Source organism: Ahaetulla prasina, chromosome 4 (assembly GCF_028640845.1).
Source record: "Ahaetulla prasina isolate Xishuangbanna chromosome 4, ASM2864084v1, whole genome shotgun sequence".
Taxonomy (NCBI): domain Eukaryota; kingdom Metazoa; phylum Chordata; class Lepidosauria; order Squamata; family Colubridae; genus Ahaetulla; species Ahaetulla prasina.
The window spans coordinates 141,103,676-141,117,770 of record NC_080542.1 but is presented as its reverse complement, the minus strand read 5'-3'; the positions used below and the strand labels follow the sequence as shown (position 1 = coordinate 141,117,770).

Here is a 14,095-nt window from a genome sequence, read left to right as displayed (position 1 = left end):
TACACTCTTTCCTTCTACTTTCCCCACGGAAAGGCTCACTATTGCGAGATTTTATGATGAATTGCATGGAACCCAAGAGCTCTTACCTGTTCAAGCTGCTTTTGAACCATGCTCTGCTGCTCAGTGACGTGTTTCAGCTGCTCTGCATCCTCCTCTGGGAACTCACGTCCAGCTTTCTTTGCTGTGCGCTGTTTTGCAGAGAGGGCTTTCTTTGATTTTCGGTGTGCTCCAATTTGCTCTTCGAGATACTTCTGCTGCATTTGGAGAAGCTGCTGGGTTTCCTGTAGCCATTCCTCGTATTGCTTTCTATATGAATCATCTGAGGTTAAAAGATAACAAATGACATGTTCCTTCTAAAGATTCAAGTGTTAAAGGGAGATCTTTATTTTTTTACTTTGGGCCATGTTGTTATTACGAAGAATTTCTCCACTGATCCTCAGACTATTACTAGCATCCATAAAACATGTTTTCAAGCAAGCTACAGAAAGGAGATCTGCAGTTGCCCTCTCCCAAGCTGTTTTATGTTCAACGTAATATAGGTAGTCTTTGGCCATAATTGAGCCTGGAACCATGGTCATAAACTGAGCAGGTCATTAACAGGTGATCGTGTGACTGACCTGATTTTATGGGTTTTTTTTTTGCAATAGTCGTTAAATGAATGTGGACATTATAAAGTGAATGCTGTGGTCAATAAGTGAGCCCATTGTTTTCAATTGGCAGTTTTTGATGGAAACCAGAAGGAAACCAATTTCCAGCCAAAAACATCACAAGTTGTGGTCATGTGACCATGGGATCCTGCAAAGAGCTTAAATGCTAGCTAACTGCCAAGTGCCCAAAATGCAATCATGTGACCAAAGATTGGGGATGGCCATCAGAATTTCAAACAGTTGTTAAATGACTGGCCAATAAGAAGGACTACCTCTATTAATACATTGCCTTAAACATACGTTCCTTTCAAAGTATGTTTTAAACAATGGAAAAAATATAAAATATTTTAAGGAAATGCCAAATAGCTTTTATAAGGCAAAAGGATCCATGTTTATCTTAACCTAGCCAATGGTCCATTACTTTTTTTAAAAATCAGTGATAAGGTTGAATACACTTTTACACAAAAACATATTAAGTCTATAAAAAATTAAACACATGAATGAATATCTAATTACTCGTTAATAATGAAAGTTACTCAGAGAAATTTCAGTAATTTTAGATATTGCATTATTTTTGAAAATTATGTTTATGGAGTTTAGAAATCACGCCCTAAGGACATCAACAGAGTTATACTTACTTACAAATCCGGGACCAAAATTTGGAGGATTTGGTCTAGACATCTGAGGTGTTAGGCTACCATCCTTAAAAGAGAAAAAAATAAAAACAAAATTTCTTGAGATGATCTGAGAAAGGCATGGGGATTTTTCCAGCTCAGAAGTCAGATTATGTCACTGTTTTTTAACCTTTAAGATGTGTGGACTTCAACTCCCCATGATGCCTGGGGAATTCTGGGAGCTGAAGTACACATAATTTAAAGTCCCCAAGAAGAAAGATACTGCATTATGCACAATGTTGTGTGAATGATTTTGCCCCCAGTACTAAAAGTGCAATGCCTCACACATGAATCAGCTATCTCTCCATTTCTAATCCTTTCCCCAATAAATAAAACCATTATTACTGCAATCAGAAGCAACAGTAACGATCATCTGTAAGACAGGGAAAGGCAGTATTTCAGATTCAGCCAAATCCATCCATAAAGTACTGTACAAGAACAATTGGGGATTTGGTTCCTACTTTAACCACTAACATATTGCCCTCAAAAATTATTATTTTGAACTGATTTACTGAAGATCTCGTGAAAAATGTTATTTTACCTGTGTAACTGCTTGTGGTATTAGATGTTGGCCTTCACTGCTCTGCGCTCCAGGTCCTGTCTGACCCATCAAGGCAAATCTAGTAATAGGTAAAGCAAAATAACAATTTGGTTTATTTTTTATGCAACTTGTATTAATGAAGAGATCATAATATCAAACAATTCCACCATAATATAAATCAACTGATATTTCCTCATCTGTACCTATAATTATTTTAAGATCCATCCATCCATCCATCCATCCATCCATCCATCCATCCATCCATCATGCAGAACAGAAATAAAAAGAAAATACATTTATTCAATGATAGAATTGTATAAATTCATTAATATCTCTGGAAAGCAAGTTAGATCTGAACTTATAATTAAGGAGGAGAGCTGCACTTTCATATCAGTATCTAGTAAGAGAACAATACTGCATCATTTTAGGCAAAAGCATCATTGTTCACCAACCTGTTCATGACCAATGGTGGCATCCCCATATTGTTCTGTGCCATCACTTTATTGATCCCTTTCAGAGCTACCATTTTCGCTTTCATTATAGGATCAGTGATTGCATCAAAATCTAAGAAAACAGAATGTTAGAATATATTATGTTTACAAAGTATTCAAATCATGTTAGCTACAATTTTGTGAACTGTAGCTTTTCATTTATATCCGCTAATCAATTCAGTGTTGTTGTTGTTTTTTAAAAAAGTTGTGTATTTGAAAAACTGTTTCCATGGATATGTTGAATTTGTTTCAGATCACAAACTGAAGCTACCAGCAATCATTTTAGAATCATTTTACATTCAAAGTTTACATGACCTTAGGCTAAAATTGGCTAGCCAACTGGTGATTCAGATAAATATTTTGGCAGAAGCAGAAATGTTAAACTGTCAGTTTTTCTCTTAATGCCTGAGTTAGTGCCAGGAATTAAATGAAATTTGTTTTCAAGAATGTTCCCTGTTCTTATTTCGTCAAATATATGTTTTCATTTGCATTAGGGCAATTCTCAAGAGTTCCAACAAGTACATACCGTATTAAAAGGAAGAACAAAAACAATCAACTCTTTTCATGAACCTTACCCAAAAAAAAAAAAGACTATGAAAAATTAATACAGGAAGTCCTCAACTTAAAACAATTTGTTTCTTAACCATTCAGTTACAATAGCACTGAAAAATGTGACTTTTGAATGTTTTCATTTAAGACAGTTCAGCATCTTTATGGTCACATGATCAAAATTTGGATGCTTGGCATTTAAGACTTTTGCAGTATCTTGGGGCCATCTGATCCCCTTTTGCAGCCTTCTGATAAGGGGAAGCGAGATGCATTTAATGACCATGTTAGTCCATTTACAATGATTAACAACTGTGGCAAGAAAGGTTGTAAAAAGGGGCCAAATTCACTTAACAACTGCCTTGCTTAGTAATGAAAATTTTGGACTCAACTATGGTCATGAGATAAGGACACTTGTCTCCCAAAAATTGTTTGTTATATTTCTGGGGACTGAAATAGCTGGCTTACTCTAATTTTTAGTTTTCATGGTAATGGTTTTAATGTTTGCTTTAATTATTTTATTGTTTTTCGATCTAGAACCTATTTTTAACTATATCTATTGTGTTTCCCCAAAAATAAGACCTTGTCTTATATTTTTTTGAACCCTGAAATAAGCGCTTGGCCTTATTGCCATGAACTCAAAAGCCCAATTTCGCTTTTGGGAGAAACTGGGTAGAACCTAATGATCTGAAGGAAATAAATTCAATGCCATCAATCAACTTTATGAATCTACAGAAAGATCCCTGAATAAAAGCTATTCAATGATCAAGTACTGTGCCAACTTCCTGACCTTCGAACCTTCCGCCGTGAGCTTAAGACATCTATTTATTTGTGCGGGGCTGGCCTAGAGTTTAGTTTTAAAATTAGTTTTAAATGGGGTTTTGTATTATTTTAACGATAGTTTTAAATTTGGCCTAATGTAATAAGTTTTTTAATGTTGTTTTTAACTTGTATTTATTCTTTTGTTTTTTATGTTTTATAAGGCTGTAAACCGCCCTGAGTCCTTCGGGAGATAGGGCGGTATAAAAATTTGAATAATAAATAAAAAATAATAAAATTAAATAAAATCAAAAGTGTCTTAACAAATCTACACATCCCCTGGGAGGTTGGAAATAAAATATAGAAACGGAGATGAGATAACATTCACAACAACTGAGAATGAAATATATTTGCTCCATCTAGTTTGTACACATACTCAGCCAACACTACCATGGTTGGAAAAGTAACAAAAGCATACCAATGTTAGGGAAAAATGGTTCAGACCGCTGGCGAATCATGGCTTGCATCTGTCGTTGCTGCTGCTGCTCTTGCCTTTCTTGATCCAAAAGATCTTGCAGCAACAGAGGCTGCTCTTCCAAAAGAAGAGGTCTCTCTCGATTCTGCTGTTGGACCAATGTCTGAGAAAGCACCAGCTGCTGAGGACCAGGAATACCACTAGGAACAGGCCTATTTACAACAGGGCCTGTTTGACTTCCAAGCTGCCCTACCCCTAAACTAGGATTGAGGGGTTGGCCAGAGATAAAGCCTGAATTTACCACAGTCCCTTGTGAAAAACTATGGCTCACTGGTGGAACCATGTTCACATCAGGTAACACATTTTCCATGTTTTGACTTGTGGATGTAATCAAAGTTTGTGAGATACTGGAAATGGGATTTGTTTGGGTTGTCCGGAAGGAGTGAGAAGGAGAATCTAATAACTTCGTGTCAGGGTTTTCAGAATTGCCATGAGCAAGTAAGCTTGTAAGAACTGGAGTAGATCCAGGGGTATTACAAGAATTTGTTGTATTTTGACTAGATATCTGAACTGCATCTGAACTGGACGCTGTGGTTTCCTCATTCATATTTGCTTTATCAGTTGCTTCCATATTACAAGGCAAAACAGATTTCGTTTCTCCATCATGCTGAGAGCTAGAAGCTGCCACATTTTTGTCGATTTTTTCATGATTACATGTAGCTTCTTCAACTGGAGAAAGCACTTCTGTTTTAGTTTCACTGTTCTCAGTAGCTTTTTTCTGAGGAGGAACAGACACTTCAGGAGCAGAAGTTTTATCATCTGAATGTTTTTGCAGACTGTCTTCTGCCTTGCCCTGTATATCATCTATGGGGACATTAAGATCCAGCTCTTCACTAAACATACCCTTTTTGTCACCCAAATCATGGTCTGGATCAGTATATGCAATTATGTCAAATTCTCCTGATCTCAGGAGATCATCAAGATGACGGTCATTAGTTTCAAGATTATCTAATGTGTCCAATTCATCACCCTTATCTTCCGCATCTAAATTTAAATTTTCAAGATCTTCATCAACCAAATCCTTAACCTCAACACTATCAAGGTCTTTAACATCTAAATCTTTCACAGAGGGATCATCAGGATCAAGTTTCTCTTCTAAGGTATCCGTGGGCTGATTGGACACTTGTAAGTCATTTGTTTCATCAGTAGGTCTTGTGGTTGGCAAAGAGTCTCCTGAAAATGCATTATTTATTGATGGATGATTTAAGGAACACATGACTAGTGCAGGTGGATGAGCTGGATTCATTTTATCCTGCTGGGATGGTGCTAAATGTTCCAAACCTGTTGAACTCTGCAATGGATTATCTGAATTTTGAGAATTACATCTTGTGGGTTCTAGGTGTCTTGGGCCCGGACGATCTTGTCTAGGTAGAAGTTCAGTTTGTTGCTGATGCTCAGGAACAGTGTTCATAATAGTTGATGAAGAAATAAAAGGCAGTCTTGGTCTGACTTCAGGTGCTCTATGACAAAGCTCAATAAACGCTTGCCCCATTATGTTGTGCTGTTGAACCTGGATACCTTGCGGTGAGAAATGCTGTGACAAACCAATGGGATTATTCATTGGTGGTTTGTTAGGTAGTCTAGGCAGATCTATAGGCATGGATCTTCTAAACTGTGGCAGGACACCAGCATGTTGCATTTGTTGTGGTGGACCAAGAAAATGATCCTGGCAAGGTAGAGGTCCATGGCCACCACTGGGAAAGCCAAATCTGGGAAAGAGAAAAAAAGCTTTTATTGAATTGGATAACCCACAGGAGAATATTTCCTCCATAATAAATACATATAATAACTGTGTAGCTAATTTTTACATAAATAAAATTAATGACATCTCTGAATTTATTTTCACATTATCTATTAACTACTAAAAATAGATGATTCCTCTCTGTATATAATCCAGTAAAAAAAAATTATGCATATTTTGCAGAACTTCAGAATTAGTGGGGGGAAAAAGAGAATATACTAAGTTGAAAAGGTAATATATCTTGCTTTAAACTTTGATTAAATTGCCAGAAAAAAGATGTAAATTAAATAAATGTAAAATAAAACTATATTAATTTTCAGGCTAATTAATATAATTGATATAAGGGAAGAAAGAAGGTTCCTACATTCCAAAATACCTAGACATTTCTAGCAGTAAGAATAGTATTTTCCAGACATAATCCTATTTACACATGACATGGAAAGAAAATATTATGTATCTTAATTTACAGTCTATAAAATTATAATTTAAACAAAAATAATATATTCTAGTGTCAGATTGTTATGGTCTCAGAAGTTAAATGTTTTTGTGCTTGGTTCATTATTTTACAAAATAAAAAAAATATTTATAAAATATGAATTCAATTTTAAGTGACTGCATGTATTTTTTTAAAACATTGGCTTATATTACATTCAAGTACTATTTTAAACCATATGCTATTTAAGGGGATTGTTAAAAGTAATGAAGATTTTTTGAAAGTACTTGTTGCTAAAAATTATCATTTCCTCCACTTCAAAGAAAGACGTATATCATATTGTATCATATTTTATCATATCATATATCACATATCACATCATATCTATAGCACAATTTCTGCATTAAAATGAACATGCAAATTTGTCTTGGGCATTCTGAATGACAACCGTGCTTGAATTTCTTCATAAATAGTACAATTTAGTAAAGAGTGATAAAGTATTTCTATACCTAATTCCATGAGGCCTCATCCCCATGCCAACAGCATCTCCTGGAAATTGAGGTCTATTCAATTGCCCATCAACAGGAAAACCTGCCAGCCTTAGTCCACCTGGAGGAATGGTAGATGATCTAATGTTGCCAGGATATGGAGGTGGTGGTCGGGTGAAAATTTGATTCAAATTTTCTTGCTGCCATGGTTGAATAGGTGCCGTTGGAGTAGCTGCAGTAGGCTCTGGTGAGGCTTTTTCTTGACGGATTGCATTTTTCTTTTGTTGCTGCTGCTGAAGAATAATTTCACGTAACTTCTGGCGCTGACAAGAAACAAAAAATATATATAATCTAATGTTTACATAGAAACATTTTGCTTCTTTTGATAAAACAACGTTCCTTGCAATTGGTCACAAACCTGTAAGCCACATTATCTTTTTACCAGCATTTGTTCATTTTAAAACTGTATTCATCCATCACACTTTAGATGGACTTTAAAAAAAAAAACTTACAAAACTCAAAACATCAATCCTCTGGCTTAATATCAGTCTCTTGGCATTCAGTTTTCAATCTTCCTCTCTCCCTCCCTCTCCCTCCCGTCACATTTCTACACTGCCCATCTCACCTCAGTAGTCTTGGGCATTTTACAATAAAATCCTGTAGTTATGAAAGGATGTGCTGAAAAACAATGCCCTCAATCTCTAAATCTAGACAGCCAATCCAAAATATTATGATAAAACGAATGAGTGTTTTCACAATCCTCATGTCTTTACAGAATCAATTATTCACTAGACTAAGACAGGCTTGAAATTAAGTTGAAGTGGCTCTATTCAATTGGTGTCATTTAATTTAGCTTTGAATTACATGATTACACACAAGCACACTGCCCAATGCAAGGGTCTTAAGCACGGAATAATAATTTTTACAAACCTTAGATCCAAGAAACATTTCTTTAAAAGAACAGTAGTTAACACAGATAAGTAAGTGTTTCTTGATTCTAACTATATAAGGTGGGAAAAATATACAAATTTTATAGCTCATTTCTACCCTCAACTCTGGTTAAGAATAGATGTTGGATAATATTCACACAATAAGTAGTTAATAAAGATAGGGCAATGTTAGCCAGAAGTTAGTCAGCTGTATATCTGTATCATTTAGCTCTGTAAATCAGTGATTTATTGAGACAGGCAATTTCTTATATTTCTAAAAGCTATTTTTACATTCTTTCAATTCTTACTTTCTTTCAATTATGTCACCTCAATATGAATCGGCGTAACATCAAACAAGATAAATTCACCTGTCTTAATTTCTCTGCATCTGTATGAGACATTGCGCTGTTCTGGGTGAGTCCTGCAGTTGGGCCTGGGACAGAACCTTGTGTGGTCTGTGAAAATAGTTTTCCCTGCAAATTCATGGATGAATTTACTGAGGAACTGAAATTTCCTTCTGACCCACTTCTAGATTGGTCCTCTTGGGAGTGCTGAGCTGTTCCAAAGGTTTCGGGTTGAGATCTTGGAGTCATTGGAGGCTGATCAAAAGGATCACAAGGTGAGGGATCATGGCTAAAAGAATCTGTAGACCCTGATAGCTTTGAAGGTTGAGAAGGATCTGATGGCTTGACAAAAGTCCCAGATAAAGTCCTGTTCTGTGATGCCTGCAGATAAGGATCCCGATTTGACATGGGAATAGGTCTACTGAAAGTTTCTGAAATTCCAGATCTTTGAGTTGCTGGTGACTGAGAATATGGATCATTAGTAACTGGGATTGGTGTACCAGGAGGCTGGGCATAGAGATCAGAATGCCTCTGATTAGCTGAAACCTGAGCAAATAAGTCGGCAGCTTGTGGAGGTCTTGATGCAAGTGGTTGATGCATATATGGGTCAACTGAAACAGGTCGAGGGGTGCCAGGTGGCTTGGCATAAAGATCTGAAACAGGTCGAGGGGTGCCAGGAGGCTGGGCATAAGGGTCTGTGACCGGGCGAGGAGTGCTTGGAGGCTGGGCATATGGATCCTGAGCAACTGTCCTTGAAAGAGCTCCAGAATAATCACCCTGATTTCGCAACACTCTTTGTGGATGGGCAAAAGTATCCTTTATTGCTGAGTGTGAAGCCAACTGAGTCTGGCTGTAAGAATCATTAGATGGATTGTGTGCAAAATTATCTACAGGCCTTGGTGTCAAAAGAGGCCTTTCATAAGGATCCACAGCTACTCTCCTTAAAGTAGGTGGCATTTTTGTGTAAGAATCTTGAGAAGATGGATTTGGGCACACTGGTGTTTTAAATGGGCTGGGATGCCCTTCAATAACAGATGCTGAAGTCAATGAAGGCCGTAAACATGAATCAGTAGAAGAGATCCGTGGTCTCTGGAAAGTATCACCTCCTATTCTTGGAGATGGCTTAGCAAATTGGTCACTGCTTGCTGGCTGTTCTGAAATTAGAGGTGATCTTGACATCCCCAAAGGTTTGGAGAACTGTTCTGTTCCAATTACAGGTCTCGGTGTATCTGGAGGTTTTGCATAAGGATCACTGGTGCCTGGGGACAAAGAACATGAATCTCTGGCTGGAGATGGTCTCCTTCCCATTGATTCAGAAACTTGAGTTGGCCTGGATATCGAAGGCAATGGACAGACCTCTGCTGACGTAGCAGAATTTCTTCTGACAAATTTTTGATTTTGGTTAACAGGTGGTGGCCTGGGAGTTCCCACCATTTTTGCATATGGGTCAACTGGAGAAGGTGGCTGAGCAGAGGGGGAAGAAGAGAATGTTTGTTGTGATGGAGTCTGACAATGACCATCTTGAACAGGCATTCGATTAGCAGTCACAGGTGGAGGTGGGGCTTGGGGTTTTAGGAAAACATCAGGAGGAGTAGCTGTAGAAGGACCAGGCAACTGTTTTGCATATAATGCTTGCTGTGCAGGAGACATATTTCCATTGCTGGTTTGAGGGGTTAAAGGACTTTGCATCCCACTGCTAGGGGTATCTGAGCCTGACTGGCTTACAAGCTGTTGTGATCCTAGTTGTTGCTGCTGCAACTGTTGCTGCTGCTGCTGCTCATTTTTCACTTGTTCAAGTTTCTGAGTTGCTTCAATTTTAGCTTGCTGTTTACTTTTTTGACGCATTTGCTGTTTCAGAAAAGGAAGGAAAAAAGTTAAAATTAAATGAAGACAAGGTAGTAAACCCACAAACACATTTAAAGATTATTTATACACATATATTGACACACTAACAGATGGAAACCAATGGCAAAGTTTAAATTATTAATTTTTTATAAAGTTCTACCTGAAGTTATTAAAGGTACGTATCTTTGAAAATCAGAAGTTCATATTAAAAGTGAACATGACAGTCAAATGCTCTAAAAATGCTTTCAAGCCATATCTAAAGTTTTATCCAAGCCACCCAATAGTTTTTGGAGATATCCCATTCAACTTGCTTTATGTGCAAGTTGTTGTTTTTTAAATAGTGGATGCAAAAATGACTGCAAGACATGCAACACTCCCCTACACCCACCAAAAACCTAAGTTCAGCTTCATCTGATTATTTAATACCGTAAATTAAAATAAAATAAAACCCTCCCCTGAAGAGATACATCCTGTAGACCAGGGATAATCAACCTTTTTATACCTATCGCCCACTTTTGTATCTCTGTTAGTAGTAAAACTTTCCACCGGTTCCACAGTAATGCGCTGTGTATCATCGTCTGCGCATGCCTCTTGCACATCGCAGATTGGGTTTGTGGTGGGAGATGGTGCCGGCTACCGGCTATGCTTGTCTGTTACAGCTGGGTGGTGTGGGGGGAGATGCGCGAGCTATTCTGGGATGAGGCTCTTTTGTTTGCAGTCGCACTATAGCGCCATTTAGCTTCACTTATGTAACGTGAATTAAACTTATGCGTGGGCGATACAAATAGTATATTTTCAGAAATTTAAATTGTCACGAGGAATTTTATGAAAATCTAATGAAACTGTTTTTAAATAATGCTAGGAATTTTTTTTTAAAAGTCAATTAAATTGAAAAAAAGGAAAGTGCTTCAGTATCGGACAAAACCCCTACTGCCCACCATGAAAGCTGGAACGCCCACTAGTGGGCGGTAGGGACCAGGTTGACTACCACTGCTGTAGACTCCCCAAGTTCCCATCAAGTATGGAAGAGACTAGAAATTCTGCAATCTGCAATCCTAACAATATGGAAATTATTCAGACAGCTTCTATTAACCTCTAAATTAGCCTGTGTTGCCAGAATCTGCCATATTTCTCTAATACTTATCACTTCTAAAAACATTACATATTTCAACATTTCCTTCTGCATCTACAATGAATATTTCACTTCGCTTCAAGAGAGAAATATAAATTCTGAATTACTCAACCTTGTATGATATGGGATTTCTGCTGGAAACATGAATTTGTTCCAATTTATTTAAAGTTCTATTTATGATACAAAAGCTACATCACATTTAGGAAGCCTATATCCACTGAATGGGAGCATAAAAATATGTCTATGCAGTAGACAAACAGAAAAGAGCAAGCAGCAAACACAACACACCTGCCTAAATTTCCATTCTTGCTCATGTTCAGATTCTCTCTGTTTTAATGGATCCTTGAAGAGATCAGTTTCAATACGAGATCCAGGATCAATGTTATCCTGCTGTTGCTGCCTCTTCATTGAATCATTGGACATCTGTACTTTGTTAATCCGTAAAGCAGCTCTATTATCTCTGGCTTTTTGCTATTTGAAAAACAAAAACAATTTACTTGGGTTCTGATTCATAAATAAAAGCAACCTTTTTCATTATCCCAGAAATACTTAAAGTTTATTTATTTGATTTCAAAAATGTGTGCATGATTTAATAAGCAACAAGGCAACTATTTATTTCACTAGACAAATATAGAGTAGATGTATTTATGCAGATCCAGATGGAGGACAAAGTTGCCATCAACAAGAACAAATATTGAAATATTAAAGAAAAGGAGTATTTTTAATCAACCCATATTTGAAACAAAAAATGAAATCCAGGAAATGCAGCCCTGCTTCAATCTAAGCCACAAACATGATTTTTAATGATTTCCAAAAGTTTTAAGCACTTATTTCTAACTAAGAGTCTTCCAATTGTATCTCCAGATGATCAAATCAATTACCAAAAATTTAATCTGTGTGTAAATTCCATATTAAAGTATTTTATAAAATGCTGTACAAAGCATTCACAAAACGTGAACAATAATAACAAACCTGAATGCCCTAAAAAGTAGATTTGGGAAATTAAAAAACAGTGAGTACCGAGGAAAGCAAGAAACCTTACCTACCACTGATTTATGTCCTTGAGGAATGAAAGAATACAATGCTTACTCATAGAATGTTTCTTCAAATTAATCTATCAGTTCCAAATTTTGAAACATGTAGTGGAGAGTGAGATCTAAATAAAAAGGGTCTTCAAGGGTTCAGGCATTTATGTGTTTCTTATTATGTCTCTTGGGCAATCAAGGGGCCCAGGAAGTATAGGTTATTTATGTGTCAAATCTTATTGTTGTTAGTTATACACCCCTTTAAAGAAATCTAGACAGACTCATAAAGAAAGCCTTTCTCTCAGTCTGATCCAGTTAGACCTTGAATGGGAATGGATAAGAAAGAAAGAAAATAAACAAAAAGGAAAAAAAAATCCATAAAATAAAACTTAAATTCAGTGAATTATCACGGATCCTTGTGTAATCCACAGAGAAGTCTGGAAAAATGCCTATTGAACAAGATGATTCTGCTAGATTTTATGTTTTTAAAACGTACTCTGCCAAAACAATATGCTTTTAAGCAATTCACAGTTTAAAATAATTTCTAGACTAATTAACAGCAGTTGTAGGTACAGAGAAAATATGTTTTCATCAAACTGAAAAGGTTCATTACCACATATGGAGCTCTTTCTTGAGAGCTTGCCTTTCTCCATAGCTTGGCAATCTGCTTGACTCTGGTAGTCCAGTCTGAGAACATGGAGAAGAGAAAGGAGACAGATGCAATAATTGGTACTAGGGGTATTACTGATACATTATGGAATATTATCCAATTCATAGAATATGTTTAAAAAATTAGAATACCCTGAAACAAAGTGGACACCCAACAGCCCTGCAAAAATTAAGTTTAACTTGATAATGTACCTGGAAACTCTTCTTTGAGGTTTGGAAAATTTATATTTGTGTATAACACAGGTGCTACTGTTGCCATTTCACCAAGTGCTTCCTCTTTTTCCCATTTCAGAGTGCTCCTCTGTGCATTAGACATGGTATCATTTTCTCCTTCCAAAGGTGTTGCAGTTGCAACCCAAGGATTGGTAGGATCATTAATCACTGCATTAAATACTGTGTTTTTATCTCTAAAATCACAACACAAAAACAAAGCAAAGATATCAATTTTTGCATACAGAACTACAATGTCCCAAACCTTATATTTTTAAATTGCTAACAGTACTGGCACTCCTATGTTCTGGTTTCAGTGAGAAATTAGGGAGGCCAATCCTTTAACTTAATTCCGTGTTGATTTAATTTAAAGATCACAGTTTTACCCTGTCATTATTATTTTTATAAACAGTTCAGGGCAGTGAACATACATAGTGCTCCTTCATCCTCCTGTGATATTTTCCTCATAATACCCACCATGTGAAGTAGGTTGGGTTGAGAGAGAGGGACTAGCCCAAAGTCACCAAGGCGGTTTTCATCCCTAAGCCTGTACCAGATTTTTTTAAAAAATACTCAATCTTTTAAATTTACTAACCTGGTATCGGTATAGGATGGCTGTGTTATAGTAGAGAAAGTTCCTAATCCACTTCCAGGCACTAAGGGTGTATGAGGGAGATGGGGAGTTTGTCCAATCAGGCCATTCATAAGTGGAATTCTTGAAAATGCATTCTCCCCTTGGAAGAATAAAGTGGAAAAATAAAATTAATACCAACCAGTTCAAGACCAATTTGTTGCTAGCAGGAGAACACAACTTAAGATATAACTACAGCATTTAGCTATCTGCACGTTTTAGAATGTTTCACATCCATTAGGCTAATAAATCTCTGGTTCATGGTTTCATAGAATTAGACTAAAGCTTTTGAAGGAACTACTATCTAAAGCCACAGTATCAAATACATAGTTTCAATTCTATTATGAACAGTTTACAAAGATATATCCAGGGCCTATGTTAACTAATATTATCTTTAATAAAACACTATTTGTATAGGTAAGGGGTATCTATAGTATATGAAGGGAACGTGTAAA

General features: G+C 36.6%; 1 protein-coding gene across 23 annotated transcripts in view; it reads right to left on the bottom strand.

The window, feature by feature from the left end:
* The window catches only part of KMT2C (lysine methyltransferase 2C), a 190,447-nt gene that overhangs the window by 26,473 nt on the left and 149,879 nt on the right, over positions 1-14,095 (bottom strand). For 22 of the 23 annotated variants that reach the window (XR_009155148.1, XM_058183716.1, XM_058183715.1 and 19 more), the window contains 11 exons: positions 13,605-13,743; positions 12,992-13,206; positions 12,744-12,817; positions 11,394-11,576; positions 8,153-9,976; positions 6,877-7,178; positions 4,137-5,902; positions 2,315-2,426; positions 1,863-1,941; positions 1,286-1,349; positions 87-319 (listed from right to left, as the gene is read on the bottom strand). Coding sequence is in view for 22 of the 23 variants with exons in the window: in XM_058183716.1 (XP_058039699.1) it covers positions 87-319; positions 1,286-1,349; positions 1,863-1,941; positions 2,315-2,426; positions 4,137-5,902; positions 6,877-7,178; positions 8,153-9,976; positions 11,394-11,576; positions 12,744-12,817; positions 12,992-13,206; positions 13,605-13,743 (4,991 nt within the window). In the remaining variant the exon portion in view is untranslated. The remainder of the gene's footprint in view (positions 1-86; positions 320-1,285; positions 1,350-1,862; positions 1,942-2,314; positions 2,427-4,136; positions 5,903-6,876; positions 7,179-8,152; positions 9,977-11,393; positions 11,577-12,743; positions 12,818-12,991; positions 13,207-13,604; positions 13,744-14,095) is intronic. The other variant, XM_058183714.1, reaches the window with a different exon arrangement.